This window comes from Perna viridis, chromosome 4 (genome assembly GCF_037379345.1).
Source record: "Perna viridis isolate PV_CMFRI_1.1 ecotype Kerala chromosome 4, ASM3737934v1, whole genome shotgun sequence".
Lineage (NCBI taxonomy): Eukaryota > Metazoa > Mollusca > Bivalvia > Mytilida > Mytilidae > Perna > Perna viridis.
In genome coordinates, this window is record NC_142448.1 from 40,987,264 (window position 1) to 41,009,133 (window position 21,870).

The 21,870-nt window shown below is 33.6% G+C and overlaps 1 protein-coding gene across 2 annotated transcripts; it reads left to right on the top strand.

Annotated features, from left to right (window-relative positions):
• Positions 1-665: 665 nt before the first annotated feature.
• LOC148620098 (uncharacterized) lies at positions 666-19,927 on the top strand. Of its 2 annotated transcripts, none has more exons than XM_088580678.1 (11): positions 666-788; positions 4,744-5,325; positions 7,010-7,078; positions 7,916-8,080; positions 9,097-9,178; positions 10,818-11,002; positions 11,367-11,549; positions 14,001-14,125; positions 14,746-14,923; positions 17,028-17,195; positions 17,988-19,927. In XM_088580678.1, the coding sequence occupies exons 1-11, from the start codon at positions 755-757 to the stop codon at positions 18,083-18,085; spliced, it is 1,869 nt and encodes a 622-aa protein (XP_088436804.1). In that variant the 5' UTR covers positions 666-754; the 3' UTR covers positions 18,086-19,927. The 2 variants fall into 2 exon arrangements, with proteins under 2 accessions (XP_088436804.1, XP_088436803.1); XM_088580677.1 differs by lacking the exon at positions 666-788 and adding an exon at positions 4,242-4,400.
• The last annotated feature ends 1,943 nt before the right edge of the window (positions 19,928-21,870 follow it).

Here is a 21,870-nt window from a genome sequence, read left to right on the forward strand (position 1 = left end):
AAAGAGATTGTATTACGATTAACATGCTTAAATAATTAATAGTGAAACATCAGACAGTTGCGTTAGTTTTTGGTCTAAATAACTGGATATTTGTTATTAGTTATTGATCTGCAACAATAAATGACATCATTAATTTATCAAAACAAGGATAATGTGATTTATTTGAACTGTATACGATACACATTATATATTTATTGAACTCGGATCAGATGAATGATTATGTATTTCAATTTCAGGATCACAATAGTGTTTGCTGCTGACGAAATTTTGTTCAAAGCAGTAACCAGGATGAATAATTCAAACACAGCTTACTGGACGAAAAAGTACTGCGCAAATATAATGTAGATACATATATAATACATGCACACGAAAAGCAACAACATAGAATGAAATAGAGTGAAATACCTGCATTGAATACCGAATCATTCAAAATAAGGGACAATTAAGTGTCAGCCTCTGTATGAATTAGGCTGTCAGAGAAATGTGGTAACTATAAAAAAAAAAAAAAAAAAAAAAAAAAAAAAAAAAAAAAAAACATTTTTTGAAATAGTTTAGTTTGATTAATTGTATCATCAGAAACAAAAGTAAAAAATCATAATTTTCCATATGTTTGGTTCATTGACATATTTGATTGAAATGCACTGACAATGAACAATTCAAGGGCAGATAACTGTGTCAAAAACCTCATTTTTCAAACGTTCTATGGAAAAAAAAATTCTCAGCAAATCCAGTGATACGGGAATCAAATTGATAGATGTGTTCGGTAAAGTACCTAAAAATCCAAACAGGTCAGTTTTACTGAGTTACAATAAGTCTATGTAGATTACGCATTTAGAAAATTTGTATGTAGACTTCCAGAAACAAACCTATTATTAACTTGTTTTACTCCAACAAAGCCTTTGAAACAGATAATGTCGTTTTGTTTTGTTTAGATTCTACTGTTTTCGTTAAAGCACGACGAAAGTTAGCTTTTTCACTAGGTTCATATACACAATTTCAGATTTTATACCTATTTCTGTGTTATACTTTTGCATTATACTTGTGCATATACATGCACATATGAAAATGATCAGGCCGACATACACAATCATTCGATAGAAACTAAGCTGTTTGAGTTTTCAGCATTGAAAATGCTAACAAGAGCAATAAAAATTGTTCGATAATTGATAACAGTATTTTCAAATTGGATCTAAACTTGTACAACATGTACATAGAACAAAATTTTGGGAAGAAGTGCAATTATTCGTTATCGTCATTATTCTCATTGTCGGTGTTGTTTTCGATATTGGCCAATACTCACTAGGTACTCGTACACATGTAGGAAAGAGCAGTGGTCCATTTTGTTGATGAATCATTTTCAGAATGGAAAACAATACGTATCAATTTTAAAGATGTTTTACTTTTTTTAAAATACCTTTGTGTACAAGATTAATTAGATTAAACACTTAAAATCTGTCAATTGTAGTACGCGTGTATCAATAATAAATGTTGCTAACTTAACGCTACTTCGTCGGCAACCCTACCACCGGTATAAGACGCATCAGCCGCGGCCCCTTTTACATGTAATATACATGTACATGTATCACAGTTCATTTCATCGTTTAACTTACATGAAATACATAAACAACCATGTTAACTTAATATGTTTATCTCACTCATATAATCAGAGTAAATATGAATTATCATGTTTGATTCCACTGACAAAATGCCGAACTACCAGCAGAATACACATCGAAAGCTACATAAGTACATGTATAGATCTGGGTACAACATGTAACATCCCGAATTGCCGACTGACAGTTTGTCGAGTCCAAATTGCCGATGCTCAAATTGCCGACTTTTCGAAAATAGAACTACTAAAAATCGAATTACCCCACTAGCCCTACCAGCTGTAATTAACGAAAAATCTGTATTCGATTTTTTTGTGTTAAGTGAATGACCCATTGAGTTTTCAAGACAAATGAGCTACGTTCTTTACGTCTTCTTTTATTTCCATTGTAAACCGATTAATTAAAGTTAAGTACTTCTCCGTCTAGGAATCATGCAAAATCTGTTTAAGGTGTGGCACATGAAGGAAAAAAGAACACAGAGATTTTATTGCATTGACCAAATGTTTATACCTGATAACCTCCAGAAAAATCATCATAGTGTTTTTAAAATTTGCCTTCTAAAGAGAAGGGAACCAAGGTTCTAGCGGTAATCAAAAGAATGTAATCCAGGGACAAAGACCAGACATGGAAAACAGACATACACAACAAAAAACATAAGGCAACTAAAATAATAAATATACAAAGTAACAAAAGCAAATGAGCAACTCGGACTCCACAAAAAGTGGTAGCAAGGACCAGGTGCACCGGTAGGGTAAGCCTCCACTGCTTTTCTAGAAACACCCGCCGAGTTGCTCATAAAAAAGTCAAGTCCGAGGTAGACGAAAGAGGAAATGAAAACTATGACAAGTTAAAGATATTGGTAAGTCAAATTTAATTGAAATGCACTATCGAAAATTGCTGGAAAATTCTCCCGCCCTTTTCCTTATTCAAGCAGTCAAAACATATCTAGATCACAGATGATTCAGGATATTCAGTTGTTTTCTAGATGTACTGAATATACTTGAAGCAAAAAAGACCTAATTAAGAGTTACGATGTGCGACCCATTGTCGGTTTCTTACAGAGAATGGTACTTAATATCTGGATTTGATGCCTTATGCATTGCATTTGAAAAAAAATCTAACCCCGGGATAAATTTAGGACAGAAAACCACAAGAGCAAACCAATCTCTGTAACTCTAAATCTCTCATTGTTACTTTACTATTTACATTACTTTTCTTTTACTTCTGGTAGCTTATCTTGCGGTCTTTTAAAACACCTTGTTTAGTTGTATCTATTTCTATCCCCATAAATGTCATAATACACACTGGTCCCGATATTGTTTTCTTCTTCGGCAAATGGAGCACCTAAACGCGAAACAAGACATCAAATCCGCTCTAGCTGCATGTATATGTACAAATGTACATGTACCTGCCTGAAAAAAAAGTTGTCCAAATATTGTTCAACTACTGATCCATTTTAAAATCCACTCTATATAATCAAAAAAATGAAGAGGAACTTTTTTCAAAAAGAGCACAACCTATCGACATACACTACTGTAGGAACAAAATCATTTGCATTTGAATCCGAATAACTCGAAATCGTTCAGATTTCAAATCATTAAGCGAATTCGGATTTTTACGGTACACTTCCCGATTCGTATTTCTGACTTTGTAGCAATATTGGCTAATTGTAACCATAAAGAAATCTTTAAATGTATATAATATCAGTCATCTTTTTGCTCTGTCTCCCTTGCACCGTCAAATTCCCATTTTGATCTATAATTAATGCCCACGTATCATGCTTTGTGAACTAAATAACGAGTAACTTCTGAAACGGAAATGGGTATCAAGCTTTCCAGTAAACTATATTCATCTTTTTTCCATTTACCCCGTTTTTTTGTTACTTCTTCGAACATGGTGGAAACTGTTTACCAGTTTTAAACTAGACGATGCCGGATTTTGGATTGTAATAAAACAATTCCAGTCATTATTATGTGTGTGTATAAGAGCAACTCCGAACACGAACACATCCACTATAGGGACAACCATTTGTTTTTTGGGTTTTTTTTTCACGGGGGTTAGGGGGGAGGGGTGGTAAGACTAGATTTTCTATCCTGCTTCTTTATTTATTGTTCTAATGGACTGTCCTGCTTTTCTATTTCTTGAAAAAATTCAATTCTGCCGTTTTATTTCAAATTTATTCTCCCCCTCTTCTATAAAAAAATGAATGGTAGTCTCCTGATGTGCCATTCAAAAATTATTTGTTTCTAATAATCGACTCCCCTAGGCTCTCATTCACCAATGACTCTGATATCCGCTTGTTGACCACCGAATAAGACCTCGATTTTTTTTCCGGAACGGATATAAATATGCAAGTCGTCAATGGTTACATTCTTCAAATTGGTAATTGCACTGGATATCTCCTATTATTATATTTATATACCGTTCACACTCAGATGGGATGGCTTTAAAATTATGCGCCGGCATAGTTCCAAAGGATTTTAAATTGATAAAGAATCATGGTTTAGTGCAAAATGTCACACTTTGTCCCGAAGCATGACTGTATTCACAAAGCTAACAATAAGACTGGTCGTTTAAACATTTAATAACCATTACCATACTGATTTCTTTTGTTTTAACTAGGTTATATTATTTATTTTGATTACACAAATCATAAGTCAGATGAGACAGCGATATTCCTATTATATTTTATTTTACACGCTGAAAAATGTAGCGAATTTTCAAAGATGGGATTTCTTTTAAGTTTCGTAGTTTTGTTTTTCTGTTATTTAGAACTTTGTTTTTCTACAGGTAAGTTTAGAATTTTTCTTCATAAATTTAACCAGATGTTCTATTTGCAAAAACTCAAATCACCATGTACATTGTAGTTCGCTGGCTTGACGTCTATTAGTTTAATACCTATACATGAACCTTTCTAACTATAGATGAAACATGGTCATGTCTTACTTCCCCTGCTCGGGTTTACATCTTTCAGATTATAGTTTTTTAATCAAGTATCTTGTACTCTCTTTAAACCAGCAAACCCCATCCCCACCTTGCGATTGCGATTGTGTCTTAGTTAAATACATCCCTACATGTACTAATTCCATATAGTTTACATGTCAACACAGTAATATTTTCAAATATTTTCCAGAAAGATGTGCTCCTATACGTTATGATATCGCATTTTATTTCAACCGAGATAACCAAGGGAATTCTGGTACATATTACTCAAGACAAAGGAGTTTTGCATTACGGATCATTGAGAAATTTCCAGTAGGATACATGCAGACCAGATTTGCCGCACATGCGTACGGCGGAAACCATGAAAAATTTTTCGACTTCAAAACAAAAACAACTAAAGACGCTGTAATATCAGGAATTCCCTCGAGTATAAAAACGTCAGGTAGTTGGGAAACAAAAGAAAACATTAGAAAAATCTGGAATTCTATTTTTCTGGAGAGTGAAGGAGATAGAAGTGATGTTCAAAACTACTGTTTTATGTTCTCGTCGGCTGAGACAAATCAAACCTACGCATCTAGGGGTGAGAAACCAAGCACAATCATTCTGTATTTGATGGACGCTCAGGATTATTTCAATGCTGCTGATTATTCTGATGATAGAATTTCAGAGTTTGCTAATACTTACAAAACCATCAGTAACATTTTTTCCGACTCTGAATTCACCACCATTGCCACGGATTTTACCGGTAATGCTGATTTCAGTTGCAAAACAAGTAAGTAAACAAAGGTTACCGAAGCAGTGACATATCCAGAGGATAAAAGGGGTTGGTACCCCCTTTTTATTGGATATTTTGTCTTCCATGTGTAAAATTGACAAAAAAAAGAGTAAACAATGTCCAAGCACTCCTTTGTTTCCCGAGGGACCCCGACCTGAAACCCGTCCTTTTTAAAGTTTGGTTCCGCCCCTGACTTGCTTGAAAAAAGTATTCTTTCGAGGTAGATATAGCTGGCTTGTATTCGGTCTTTCTTGTTAGTGTTCGTATTCTGTATCGATCTACAGAATAAATCCGAATTCACCGAATTTTTATAGTTTGTTTTATTGTTATTTTTTTTCACACCACTCTCCCAGGCTAGAGGAGGGATGAGCGCTCACAAACATGTTTAACCCCGTTACGTACTTTATGTGTCAGTCCCCAGACAAAACATTTAGTCCTGTTGTTGCCGTTGTTCTTTTTATGTATATTTTATGTCGATTTTTTACTTTTATGAATAGTTTCACTTCGTTTATTTTCGTGTATGTTTACTGAAGATCAAGTAATCCTAAGAGTAAAATTAAATTTGAATACATATATAAATATATGAAGGGAGGTAATAAAAATTTTCCTGCAGCCGAAGCAGGTGCTTTCGAATATTTCTGGAATGATATACAGGCGCGCATGCTTAGAAGGTGGATTCAGCTTTCGCACTCACTAAAACTGTGATTTTGTTTCATGAATTCTTATTCTCAAATTCCAATCCCTAAAATGTTCTTGTCTCGTATCTCTTGAACTCTAATTATATTTACACCTTTCTGGTATTAGCCGTTATTAGAAACTGAATCGATAAACTCATGGTTATTATGGTTACAGATATTGTCATAATGATTTGTTGTACTGTTATTTATAGGAAAATGAGGGACTTGCACATCAAAACGTTTTAGGTATAATACTATTAGCACCTACAATTATACTTTTTTCTTTTTCTTCAACATTTTATCAGAAGAATTAAGGGTATTAAGAGACAAGTCATAGTTATATATCATTATTATAATAGTTGATTCTTAATTAAAAAATAGAATATTAGCATCCATATTCAAGGCATGTACATGTACATGTACGTGTATACGTCTACCAATCTAGTGTAAGGGCTCTTTTTATAATAATCTTATTCAATTTGATTTGACGGGCACTTGCCCCCCCTTCTTTTCTTTTTTCCTTTACATCAGAAAGTGTGTTTAGTGATCTCAGTGTAAGCTAGTCTGATATTGAGAAAAAAATATGATACTGCACCGTGCCAATAGTGAGTGCCAGAATTAATATTCCTCACAGAATGTATACAGGCGCGGATCCAAGGACTGGCCTAAATCGGTAAAAAAAAAATCACCACAAGTTTTACCCCATAATATTTTTTGCCTTGCTTTGCACGGCATTTAATTTAATTTCACGCCCTCCCCCCCTTAAACTCAAACACTGGATCCGCCCCTGGTATACATGTATGTGATTTCTTTTAAAACGAATATTGTGAAGCCGTCCTATCATCAATCTTTATGAAAGCTTCATGAAGCGACAACAGAGAGAAAACAAAACAACAAAAGTTAATATCTGACTAATTGTTCGCTAACATGAGGTTCGTTAGTCTGTTTAGGTTACATATACATTGTATTTGTTATGATAAGTGGTAACTATCTTTCTATTGCAGCGTGTGGTGACAATTTCTTCGCGTATGACTACCCATCAGAAATAACCACCAATACTGACACAGAAGAAGGTACATGTATCAGTATTAGTTGATTGCATGCGCAGACCTATGAGATGTCAGTTTCACTTGTCGATCTTATTCCTGCATTTTTTTTTTTTTTAATTTCTTATCCGTACAAACAAAACCTATAAGTCTTCCTAGCTGCTTTTTTTTATCAATACAAAAGTACTACAGTTATGATTGTGCCTTAGTTACACAGGTTGTTCACCTCACTATATGTACATGACATGTTTGCACCATTTATCCATTATAGGTATTTAGGGCCGCGGAAGGGGATAAATTTGGAAATTTCGAGTGGAAAACAAATGAAGGATAACATTAAGGCGCTTGTAAGCATGAGTTATCCTTCATGCATATTCAAATAGTTTATAATGTTTAATTTAATTTTCATATTAAATGATGCATTAAAAGGAAACAAATCAATAAATAAAAAAGCATAAGTTATTCCTGTATGACATGATCCAAAACCGTTTTGATGTCATAGAAACTGGTATATCACTTGACAATAAGAAGGGAAATGAAAATTGGTAACTGGAGATATTAACAATAAAAGCTTAATTACAAATGTACGTACTGCTATAGAAAAGTACGGGAAAGTTTTACACGAACTAGTCAAAATATTTTTTCACAAAATATCATAGCAAGGAAACAAACACCGGGGGGGGGGGGGTTAGGACGTCACAAAAGTATTTGAACAATTTCATTGATTATCTTGAGATATCATTGTACATGCAGACATGCCCGAAAAAGTTTTATGCTCAATTATACTTATACATTAATTACTTATCATGTATATTTCCGTCACCGTGAACATACACAGTCATGTATTTACATGTATTATTACAGGTAAAATGACGGTTTTGATGGATACAGCCTGGGATATATCGTGTTGCGCAGTGGTAAAACAATGGAATTTCTGGGCCAAGGCCAGTGGTGTTCTTAAGATTGGTGTATTTAGGCCAAACGGGACAAACTACTATGCTGTTGGTTACAATGAAATTATAATACCAGGTGAGGAAAGGATGTAAAACTCTTCTTGAAACTCACAATTCTCAATCGAAATTTCTCGGTCATTCCTGATATCATTGCGCTAAAAATAATCTCGTAATCCGATGCAAAAGAAGAAATTACATGTAGCCGGAATAGTGTCCACCAGGTGGCTTTAAAAATTTTAGTCAAAGATATCACAAGAAGTAAAGAATAGTATCCTTTTTAAGATTGGAAGAGAGAGTTAACACTTAAAAAATGTAATTCGGTGAGGTAGTTATGATTATAATCTTGGAATCGATCGGACAAATTCCAGAAGGTTATTCCGCTTAATGCCGACGAAGTTTTTCTTCTGGGTAACGAGATAAGTTGAATATTTCAAACTGCACGCAATTTTGACATTTTTTCTTACATTTGTCGTCCATGGCTTTTTTGCAAAAAATGACTTAAAAAAGGTTTACTACCGTTGTACGAAATGTACATGTGTTGTATTGGCATGACGCAGTCGGAACAGCTTCACTCTTTACCCTTAGAATTCAAGGACATGCATGTTTACTGGTCGTAATTAGGTTTGAATTCCCGATTGCTCAAATACCGATAACTTAGTACATTGTAGCATCCGAAAAATGTGTATCTACATATATAAAAAATGAAACCGCGGTTTATGCTCATGTTGAAAATTTTAAGTAAAAAGAACATGATTTAACTGCGTCTACTATCTTCTGTTTTAAGAAGATATACGGTTATAACATGATTGTACTTGTTTTATAATTTGCACATCTGATACATGTAGAAACTATAATTTACAGATCAGGTTCAATTTTCAACAAAATCCCGTTGGAAGATTTTGAGATATACTATCTTTAAGATTTGCCATGGCTTCTTTTTTGGGAATTCCTTAAATTTTGAATATAGAAAAAAAAGGTGTCAAATCTTTATATATTCCGGATATTTAGTATACACTACAAGCCCAATATACAAATATACATGCATTAGTATCCTTCTTTTACTCATGTGTATGTGTTCATACTTTTTTACAGACTCATCCATTGGTAAAGAAGTGATAGTTGAAAATGTAGAAGGCGAAAGAATTGCCATTAAAGACGGAGATAAAATAGCTTGGTAAGGATTATGGTACATGTATTTTGTTTTCGGCCACTTCCGCAAACTAATGAAAAAAAAATAGAATTTGACTATAGAATAAATATTAAATATTGAATAGTAAATTTATTTTTCACAAGTTACAACTACATTGTATTCACGAGACGAAGTCGAGGGCAATAGTTGTAACTGAGGGGAAAATAAACTTACTTTTAAGTGTTCAAAACTTAGCCAATCATATTAACAGCAGTGCAAATTTTGCGAAATATAATTACTCTTTCAGGGAGGGCAAATAGTTAGGAAACTATTGACCAGCCAATAGTCTTTTGGCTCGCAATTTATCAGAAAATGAAAACTACAAATGTATTCACATAAACTTTGCAAAGAAAAAGTACACTGAGGTATATGTACATGATAATTAGCATTTATTTTGTTTGTCACTGGAAGGAACGCAAATGCAAATGTCATAATGTGTACGCAACAGTGCATGCAACAAACTATAAAAAATGTTTTTACGGCCTTTATTCCGGACTTGCGGACCAACATTTTGTCAATATTTATCTCCCGACCTCCACAAGTAGGGAATAGACAATGAATCATTGTCCAATGAATTGTTGCATTTGTCCGAAAACGTAGTCTTAGACACGGAGCAGTCAGCGGCGTCTCAGGCTATAATTTGAAACGATGAATGGCTCCAAATCGTTCAGTCGGAAGTGATGTAAATTGGAAACGACGTATGCAGTAAGGAAATGGTTGTTACTTTTAACACAGATACAATGTACACGTTGTATGTTATAGAAAGTCTTGAGTATTCCCGTTTAATCGCGACATCAGCACTGTGAATTATGTCATCTGAGTACAAATGGCTGCTACCGTAAGAATAGAAAAGGTAGTAGAGGTGCTCATTGCACTGTTGGCAATCAAAACGTTTTAAGTGTATATTAATTGTTGAATTCCAAACGCTTTAAACAAGGTAAGCTTTGAAAAAAAGAACGTAAATAGAAATTCTCAGGCGTAGTTTAGCTTTAAGTTTTGAGTACAGTGTACACTTGTAGCTGTGTTAAGGGTTTATTAATGCTACAGCGGCGGATCCAGAGGGGTGGAAGGGGTTGTCACCTACCTCTTTATTGCAAAACTTGCCATTTACATGTGAAAAATTGACAAAAATGGCAAATAATGTCGTAGCACCCCCACCCTTTTCTGAGGGACCTCAGCTTGCACCCCCCCCCTTTTCAAAGTGTCTGGATCCGGCCCTGTTCTACATGTATATTAAGACAGAGCATTGATCAAATTTTGTACAATCATTAAAATATTTCTATCTGGAAGGCTATATCTTATTAATAACACTTCTGGAAACATCTGATTTTATGATATTTACACTATGGAAACACTTCTAGATCATGATAATTTTGTTGGCATTGTTTTACAGTTGATAAGCTGGAAGTGGGCAACATAAGAAGCGGTTTGGTAGTGTACTTAGCCTCAACAATTATAAAATGCTCCTCATCTATGAAAATTATCATTATAATTATTTATTACAAGAATGGATAATTATGTCACTCCGGTTTTATTTATTCACGTTCAGTGGGCATTAATTTTAAACAAATATTGACATAACATGGTCTTAACAAGGTTGTATACATGAACATTGATATTTCAGGCATTCATCCGGTCGAAACATCATTGCCTATGAGACTTGTACGACTTCGGATCGGTCAGACTGTCCACAGAATACAAAACAATTCTCTCCAGCTACTGACCCACAAGCAGGCGACAACTACGACTTATCAACGGCAAATACTTTAACTAACAGGGCATACTCCATCATGTTGACAACTTCTGAAAGTATGTATTTTTAAAGGGATTTTAAGGAACTGTTGCTTCGACAAGGTGAAGTTGAATTGAACACTTCATATAGAAATCAAAAAGAGCATACCCGTAGACAGGAGGGTTGAGAGAGGGTGACGACGACCCCTCCTTTTGGAAGAAAACAAATCGTTGAAACTGTTAAAAATGCACTTTTAATTTAAAGTAAAATAACCCTAGTCTTCAGTTTTTGTAGTATTCTAGCACATAGAGTTGCATAACCTGACCTTTGGTTAAACGCAAAAGAAACAATGCAAATGTTTTGAAAATTTTGTATAGGTTTTCCGGTTATATTTCGAAGGAATCGAAGCATCCTTGACTGCTTTTGACGTCACTTTTCCAGATTCTGCACAGAGACTAACTTCCAGTGAGAGTGAGACGGAGTTGGAATGGAACACTGAGATTGGTACTACAGCTATCTTCCTTACTAATACGGATTTGGATGCCTTCGATGAGTTTACATATACCATGACGGAAACATCACCTAGTGGCTCCTCCTCCTACTTTGAACTGAACATTCCAAGATGTATGTTATTATTTTATAATGATTATGAGGGCCGGAGCTATTTGTACATTTAATTTCATTAATAATGCATTGTTAGGTTGTTATATTTATGTCACCGATGTCTCGACCAAAGAGAATATGCGAGACTTCCTATTGTACATGATGTGCGTCTGCGCTAAAACTTCAAAAACTGCATACTCACTTTGAACAGAAACATTTTATTTTGACAGAGAATCGAACACTTAACTCAAAAAATTCTAGAACGAGATTGATACATAGATCGTGAACGTTTTATTTTTTCGCCGTTCTGTATATGAAAATATGTGTAATTTTATTCGTCTCTGCAAAAGTTGCAATCAGTATATACGTTCTGATAGCTTTCAGTCTGGTTTAAGAATCTCATAAAATGATCCATACATGTTTGAGTCAATAAGACAAGTTTAGCTGTCTTCTAGAAAATTACACACGTATTAACTTCTGTGAAATCCTACATGATAACCAGTACTATCTTCAACAAAAAATAGCCGACGCAATAAAGTTTTGTTCTTTCTATTTATAATTTTCTTCATTTCAATCAGGGAATAACACATAGCACGCAATTTCAATTTTTGATACTGTTTGTTCGAACGCCACTTACTTATAAGTAATTGTCCAGTCGGGAAACATAATTGAGATCAGTTGATTTGCGTCTCCATGGAAGGGCGTCTTTTAAGGTCAAAGGTAAAAAGCGAAAGTACACCGACGGCGTCGAAAAAAGAACGGATGTGATAAACGAAACAACTGTACTAGACTAAGTGTTTAACCTTACACCCCAAAATACGGCAAATTATTTCGGAGACCATCAAAAGGTCTTTAACAAGTGTAAACATACATGTACCTTTGAGAAAGCTCCAAAATGGCCAACAACAAAAATAAAAAAATCCCTGGTAACAGATCGTCTCAAATTCCTCAAAATCAAAAGGACGCAAAAGACACATTAGCAGCAAACATCTCCTGGCTTTATGTATGGACAGGTGCGTGGAATCTGTGGAGGGTTTAATCTAGCTTTATACGGCCTTCAACATCCCTATTTTTTCCATTTAGATCTTTTTTTTTTTCATTCGCTGTCATGCAAGCCTGCTATAATAATTGATCTAACGATACACACATATCTGCTTTTAAGCAAAACTTATGATACATGCATTACTTTACATAACTACTTATAGCATATATCATACGTACCATTTTTATTTACATGTACATGTACATTTAGTGCCGAGAAATACAGCTTGTAATGTTAAATATTAAAATATGCAGAAAGTAAATATTTTAATGGTTACTAAAATGAAAGAAAGTCTATAAAGAATGCACATACATGTATATCTTTCCTGTAGATGAGTCAAATTATATTAGACTGTTAAAAGATTGCACTGGCAATTCATTCATGAACATCTGCAATTATTGAATAGTCTTCCTATACAATTTCATCAAAGTTTGTACAATCACATGTACTGTACACGTACAGTAATGGAGCAGTTACACATACATCTACACGATTTTAACATATAAATTCCTTAAATCAGGCTTACATGTATCTCTCAGTACAGATACATACTGTAATGCACATCTACATTTGATGTCGAAATTTAATTTAACGTCATATAAAAAATTATCAAACTTCGCCGTTTCTCACTATGTAATACTTTTCCTCCGTAGATTTGTAGCATGTAAATAAATGCTTAAAAAGGCCTTTTACATTTGTGCTTTTTAATACAGTAAACTTACCATTTTTATGCCATTGCTTAAAATTAATCATGTTCATAAAATGAGAAACGAGTCTTCTTTTACTATAGAGTTGATAAATTTAAGTTAAATACATGTTTTACTGTTACCTTTTGAAAGCTAAAAAAAATGTGGAAGTTAAAAAGGTTTTGTTTTTTATAACTAGTCCATTTAAGTACATCTCCGTCTGAGAATCAGGAAAAATGTATACATGTATAAGGTGTTGCACATTAAAGACAAAAAACGCAGAGATTTTATTGCAATTAATTATACCTGATAACCACCAGAAATGAACATCAAAGTTTTTGTAAAATATGATTTTGATAAGTCAAATTTAGTTGAAATGCACTACAGAAAAATGGCGGGAAACTTTTTCCGCACTCTTTCCCGATATACCAGTCAAAAATATCTATGTCACAGATGCTTCAGGATAAACTTACATAGCTATTTTGTTGTTTTCTATATGTACTCACTAAATTTGGGAAAATGATGTGCCACCCATTGCCTGGTTGTTACACAGAATGGTTCTTCATTAGGAATTGTTTATGCAACATGCAAGGAATGCCAACAAAGTTCTCTAGCCTATTATACATGTACCTAATTTTCAAAATATAAGAATAGGTTGAAAGACCGATAATTTTACTATTCCCCTCATAACCAAATGTAAATTAATACATGTAACATAAGGTTTTACATGTATGTCTGTTTCAGTAACGATTGACCTTAAAGCGAAACTTCCACTACAAGATAGCGGTCCATATACAATAACTGTTACAAATGTGGATACTTGTGAACATACTTCTAGTGTCACAGTTACCATAGGAACTTACAATGCCGTGAGTACACTATTGAGTATACTTACATGTACATGTACACTTGCGAGTACTACAATATGAAAACTTATAATGCCGTGAGTATTACATGTACTACATATACAATGTATACTTACATGTACATGTAAGCTATAGTGAGTACCGCTATATTAAAACTTTTAATGCCGTGAGTACTGCATGTGCTACATAATGCCGTGAGTACTATTGAATGTACATGTAAAATGTATACTTGCATGAACATATAAGCTATCGTGAGTACTGCAATATTAAAACTTTCAATGCCGTAATTACTACATGTACTACATGTACAATATATACTTGCATGTACATTTAAACTGTCGTGGGTTCTACAACACATATAGATGTATTTATTCTATCGTGATTACTGCGGTATGTATACTACACAATATATATCTGTGCTCATGCTGTATGATTTTGATTTAAGTACGCTTATGCTAATGTTTTGGAGTTTAAATAAGCTAGCAGAGTCATACGTATTTAGATCGGGATGCTGTTAGTCTGCGAATGAGACTGTGTGTGATTGTTAATGCCCATAAACTTAAAAATATATTATAGTTGCAGTTTTGTATAACACTAATTATAATACTTTTTTTTCTACGCAGCCACCAATCGTTACAAATTTGCCATACATTTTGGAAATTATTGAGACTACCAGAGAAGTAATTCCATTGTATCAAATCAACGTAATAGATGCAACAAATGATCCTATATGTTGCACGATGCCCTATTCAATACCAGCCTCGTTCAACTTTGAATTAAGACAATTTAATAATTCAAATGGTAGGTATATGTACTGTATAAATGCTTTACGTTCAAAGTATACTGTAAAAATACTATTATTTGGTACAAATATTCTTAGTTAAAGAAGAACTTTCAAATGTCAATTTGCACATGTACATGTATATTAATCAATTCGTGATATTAAACAACTTCATCATTTAAATCATTTTATTGAAAATTCTTATTTCGCTGGCAAATAAATTTCGTCATTTGCCTTACCCATTTTTCATATATTTCTTTGACGTATGTAAAACATTTACATGTATAGTATTCATAGAATCAAAGTACTCATGTCCTGAATCAATTTATCTTCGATTGTTGCATTTTAACGACTAAAAACATCATCAAATTGCAAAAATATGGATAAGTTAAAAGTAAAGAACTGGGATTGACTTCAAACGTATCTAAACAAAAAAAGTAGTGTTATAAATGGTTAATATTGAACTCCTTGATTTAAACTCATGTATTTGCCATCGTTCTAGCAGAGTTTTATTTTAATTTGTCTTCGCCGGGCTTCCGATGTCACGAGGCGGTAACTGTACTAAAAGGTTAAGATTAAGATCAGTCCACAATTTGCTTTCAACTTAGTTGCCAGTTTTTAGTTGTTTGATGCGGCGTTTTTTTTTCTGTTTTTTTGTTTGTTTTGTTTTTGTTTTTGTTAGATGGATATGGATTAAAATATCTTCTATGAGTGTAAATAATAGAACGTTCTCTTCCGACTTGTCGGTCTAATGCAAATTAACGCTCCAATATGTAAATGCTACCCTTTTGTGTAAAATGTGGTCCCAAACAAGAGCGGCAAATACATGTACTAGCTTGATATACTCTTTCTTTGGCGCTAAACATAACATGGTTTATTACGCATCTAAGAATGAAGCATATGTAGGTACAAATGTAACTTGAGTACATCGACAATGAACGAGTGAACGATTGGTTTAGTCCTGTATGAAGCTTAGATATGAACAACAGTACTGATAAGGATGGAGTCATTTTTTTTAATTGAGTCGTTGTCAATTCTGAATTCAAACCAAATTAATCTGATATTTTGATTGCAGTAAAAGTTATTTACTGGGTTTGTTTGTTGACGTTAATAGCATAATTTTAAATTTGATATATAAGAAATACCTATAAAGGGGACATAAGCCTAAACGGAGGTTTTCAGTGGAACTATCTTCCTGCGGCGGTGTAAGAGATAATAGTAGATGTTAATAGGCTTTACAAATCGATAGGGACTGGCGACTGCTATATCAATTCTGATCTTCGATCTAAATTGATAAAAAGACATACATGCACATGGATCATAGGGGCGCCTCTGATGTTTACGACCCCTCCCAACCGCCAATCGCTAATTCTTTGCTCGGTCCTAAAATCAGAAATCTATTTACGTCCCTAACCTGAAATCCTAGGTTTTGTGTATTTGTATGTATTTTAAAACCTTCGTCAATAAACATCAAATGTACCTTGTAGGATTTTAATATATCTAAGACAACATTCGTAAAGAAACATTTATTGTTTTTTTGTTTTGTTATTTGTTTTGGTACATTTAAAAGGCATGTTTTTTTTAATTTGTCAATCTTTATTCAAATATTGAAGATTTTTTTATTTTTGTTTCATTGATCAGATGTTAAAAAAGAACAGAAAAAATTTCTTAACTTCAAACATACATGTGTTTTCTTTTTGGAAAATGAAAACTTTGAACGCAGATTTTAAATCAATGGGTTTTTAGCACCTTTTTTTTTAAAACACATTAACACTTGAGAACTGTCAAACAAGTACATTCTGTATAAAGACCAGTATTTTTGTTTTCGCAAAAACAACTGTTGAAAGAGTAATCAAGGGAACCAAGGTTATAGCGGTAATCAAAAGAACGTAATCCAAGGACAAAGACCAGACATGGAAAACAGACACACACAACAAAGAACACAAAGCAACTAAAATCATACATACAAAGTAACAAAAGTAAATTAGCAACTCGGACTCCACTAAAAACTGAAAGATAATTCTCTAAAAATCAGTCAATTTCTATTGTATTTTAACACATCATTTAGTACATGTATATTTACATATAATATTATACATGTACATGTATTTGATGTATCAATAGGAGGAATAGATCTCTGGCTGTACACACGTACCAACCCTGTATTTGAGTACAGTGATATTGATTCCTACAGAGTATTCGTCTGCTGTCAGGATGCTTATGGGTCTTCATTCAGTTACCTCGTTGTGAGATTGGTAGAGGTCAAACAGGAAACTCCATACGTACCACCAGGTAAGTTACAACTACATGCCTTAATAAACATAGATTATATATATATATATATATTTTTATTTCCACATGTACCTGGCAAGCCTATTGAAATGCCAGAGATCTCCACGCCATACATGTACTTTTTTACTTGTAGCCAGAAACTGTAGCTATGTCTGGGACCTCGAACCCGAGTTGCTAAGCGTAGATATAGAAATTAGTTTTAGGATTTATGGGACTTAATTGATATCCGTTTTTGTGGGGATACATGTAGGATTCAGGACAAAACTTACGTGGGAAAGGGGTGGTGTACCCTACACTCATTATACCTTACGTTTACATGAAACAGAACATAAATGGATTGTTTGACTAAGCAGTTCTTCGTAACATTTACTTAATCAGATGATAAGTATAGTGTTACATGTTCATACATGTACATACACGTACATAGATGACCGTGCAAATCTTTTCTGAATGTAATCATTAAAGTGGTTCGTCTTGAATTGCAAAAGCTTAGTATAATTATGTTAACTTTAGCAAATTCTAAACATCAAGATTTTTCAGGAAATGCGTATATTTTCATATAAGATTTTATTGCAGGTGTTATTGGGTACTTAGGGTATTGTCCAACTCGTATATTTCATTAATAGGTAGCCAAGGATTCTGGTTGCGACATTTTACACTTAAATATATTCAATAAATTGACTAATAGTTTATATCCTTTTGTTTTCCAACTACAAATGTTTATTTGTCTTACATGTAAATACCAGTCAGAGTAATATGGCATTGTTTGATTCTGTTTTGTTTTAATTTCAGATTGGTTTTACAGAGCTCTGATCCTGAGTTTGACTCCTATATCACTAATGACAGCAGTTGCCTGTATCGTTCTCTTTTATTCCGTCTTCTGGTTTTAATATTTTTTAAACTACAATAAAGCACCGATTAGCTTTTTTGCAATCAAGCAACCATATTTTTTTCTGGAACAAGAGTTGTGGCAATATTTTTTTTTATTTTGTATATAGAACATTGTAGCTGTGAAGTATGGCTACCTGAATTGTTTTTGTTTCATTGTATGGTATTCCAAGTATTTCAACCAATGCATGAGCTTTAAGGATCAATCAGAACACCTCAGCCTTTCTAGTTATACAAAAGAAAAAAACTAGGAAACGCTAGGCGGATGGATCTGTCCGGAATTTGACCGATCGGTTCTGAAATTATTGTTAAACTGGTTTAATTTTTTACCATTACTTTTTTTTCCTTAGCTCCTCGCTTCGCGTCAAAATTCTTGGAAGAGTTGTTGTTCTTTATTTCTAGTGATATCCAACTAAAATATTTAGCGCCACCTGGTGGATAGAACTACTTTGATTCGCGTATGACTACAATTCCGGCAATTTTTCAATAAGAAATTCTCCTTTCTGCAGCCGAGGTCATTGTTTTCGTTTTACAGTAGCGGAAATGGCCGAGTAGTTCCGATTGCTTTGAGAACCTACGCAAAAAAGTAGTTCACATATTTATTGCACTTGTTTTATGTCACTGATGGAATAGTGCCAAGTGAACTTATAGTACAGCTGATATTTATATTATAATTATTAATATATTGATACATAAAATAGGCACTGTTATACATGTAATCTGAATTTATTTTTATGTCCTATTTGTGTGAAATGTACATGTATAGGGGAATTCCCGTTCTATATTTAGCTCATTGAGTATCTAGTACATGTAGCCGGTGTCGCAATCCTAGGTAATACATACATTTACAACGCTTTTGGTGTAGAATGGAAGCATTTATGTGATTTACAATCATCTAAAGTTCCATTCTGTTTTACCTGTAAAATCAGGCATTTTTATTAGGTACTTTGACTAAATATATGTAATACATCCAAAAACAACCGAAAAGCCATTTAGATATATTTCGAAGCATCTGCGGGGCGTAGACATTCTAAGGAATAGGTGCGGGAATATACTCCGTCATTTTCAATATTTACGATATTTCAATATTTTAAGATCATTATCTTAAAAGGGCAAATTCAACATATACTTTAATGGTTGTTAATGACATAAAGGGTATTACATGTAATACATGCACTTTAGTATTGAAATAGAAGCTCGACGTTTTTTTTTCTCTTTATGTGCCACTCCTAAAACACATTTAACCTGATTCTTAGAGAGAAGAGTTTATTTGATAAGGTTTATAAACCTTTTTTAAGGTAGAAACTCCATAACACATTGAACCAAATGAAATTAGCATTGAAAAGTATGGAAAGTGACATTAATTAGTGATTTGTCGCCTTGATACTAAATGCAAGGAATAATGGTATTATTTAGAGACAACTCGTCCTCCTGGGAAAAATGAAAATAGCCACAATGGTTTTCACTTGATACAGGCATTCTACATGTAGAAAATGAACATCGTGGGTTAAACCAGATTAAGTGGTTTTCCAAAACATATTAAGCTAATTTGAAATTGTTTAAAAAGATTTGGTAGAAATGTAAAAATGTTTTTATAAATGGCTTTTCTAGTTGAACAATACAGCGGAATGATGGATGTTTTTACATATACATGTACATCTTGAGGAACAAGACAAAGGACATGTAATTAGAAATCAAAACAGACGAAAATAAACCCTTTTTCTAGAGGTTTTACTTATTTGTACAAGTAAATAAAAATAGTTTAAACAATGACGAACGTAGCTCTATTTTGTACCTTCTCTGAATTGACATTATTGCATTAAAAGAGGAAATTTAAAAAAAAATGTTTTCTGTGCTTACTTTTAAGCATGGTAAGAATTTGACTTTCGACAATGTTTTACATGCAAGTAAGTGCATCACCACTGCAAACAAAAATGTTTTAGCTGTTGCTTCAGCTGGCACAATATGGTTATCTTCTCTTGAATGAAAACTTTTTTCCAGAGACTGTTTTACATGTAAATATTTCCAACTACTTAATTACATGTAGATACAACATATATTCCCAACGTCCATGATCTGGATGGATAAACGAATTGTTTACAACAATGTACTCCTTCACTGATTTTTAGAGGGTGTACATGTTAAATGTTAGTCCTTGTAAGAATCAGGAAGTCTGTGAAACATGGTATGATAAAACCCATTATTTTGAAAGTGTAATTTGACTATTTTTACCACCAGAATCAGGGGAAAACTGACAAGACTTTCCATATCATGCAGGACCATTTAGTTAAAATGTACTGGAAATTAATGTTTCAAGGGCAGATAACTCTGTCAAAAACCTCATTTTTCTAACATTCTGTTGAAAAATTTCTGAACAAAGGCAGTGAAGCAGAAATCAAATATAGAAAGCATCATTGAGTGAAATTATATAGTGAGATCGGTGTGTTTTGTTCTGATTTTATTCCCATTTTGCCTGATTCTTACAAATACTTAGTAATACACTTGAGTGTAATGCTTGTGTAACCAGTTGTACACGTAACTGTTACAAAACAGAATATACACTGTAGATACCAGACCGGAAAAACCACGCCTAAAACACAAAAAATAAATATTTAAGTTACATTTTAATGGAGGTAGACCTTGGGTAAGGGACATAATTTTAACTCCCGAAATCTTTGTTTTTATCATTCAAAATCTCACCATAGCCCTTCTAGTAATCATTTAAAAAAGAATGAAACCGATTCAAGTTACTCTGATGCTTACACGAGACTTATGTATAAATTCTTTACACAAACAGGCGCGTAGCTGAGGCCAAATTGAAGTGTAGGCAAAATTACAGTGTAGGCAGGTCCAGGGCGGAGCCCTGGTAGTGGGTCAAGGGGGGAAATAGCGTTTTAGAGCATCATTCATGCCTCTCCTTGATGTATTTTATCTAAAAAAAAAATGGCAAAATTAAGTGCAGGCAAAAGCTTTTTTGCCTAACGGCAGCTTTGTCGGACATGTAACAATGATTTGAAAGGGTCTTACCCTTTAACCTAGGTCAACACCCTTAAATGAAATGATCGAGAGCGTTATATGTGTATAAAAGTACACAATATGGTTTTGACAAGTATCAAAAATTAAACAAATCTTTTTACATTCATCTAGATTACAAAGAAAATAAATTAAGCATGTAGTAGATGTTTTTCATTCTAAATCAACATATACCCTTTCCTGTATCGAGTTTCTGCTCCACAATAACCTCACTTGTGATGTCGAATAAGCCAGGAATCCCTCATTTCAATTGGTAGAATTATCCATAAAAGTATAGAACTACTGGTGCCAGTATGTAAAGACCACAATCAAGCGATCAATTAGTACTGACATCAAATTCGTTGATTTCTTTTCAAACAATCGAAGCCAAATTCAAACTTAATCAACTAGAATGATACTGTTTTTCATATACAATGTCTCAATTTTGACAGAGACACAATGGCAGTTTACAGCACTAAATCGAAACATATCATGCCTAACATATTCATGAAATATAGAGTCTAATAAAATTTCATCACTACTGACCTTTTATGGTCGTCATTATTAATGATTGATTGATTGATTGTTGGGGTTTAACGCCCGAGCAGCAATATTTCAGCTATATTCAGGCGATGAACATGAAATGATGATGATAAAAAAAGGGATGGGACACCAGGATAATAGGGTCGACAAATTTTGATTGCCAAAAGATAAAAGGGAGGGATGGGCAGGATAGGGCAATTTTGCCTCCTCTGGCGGAGCGCAAAGGTTCCTA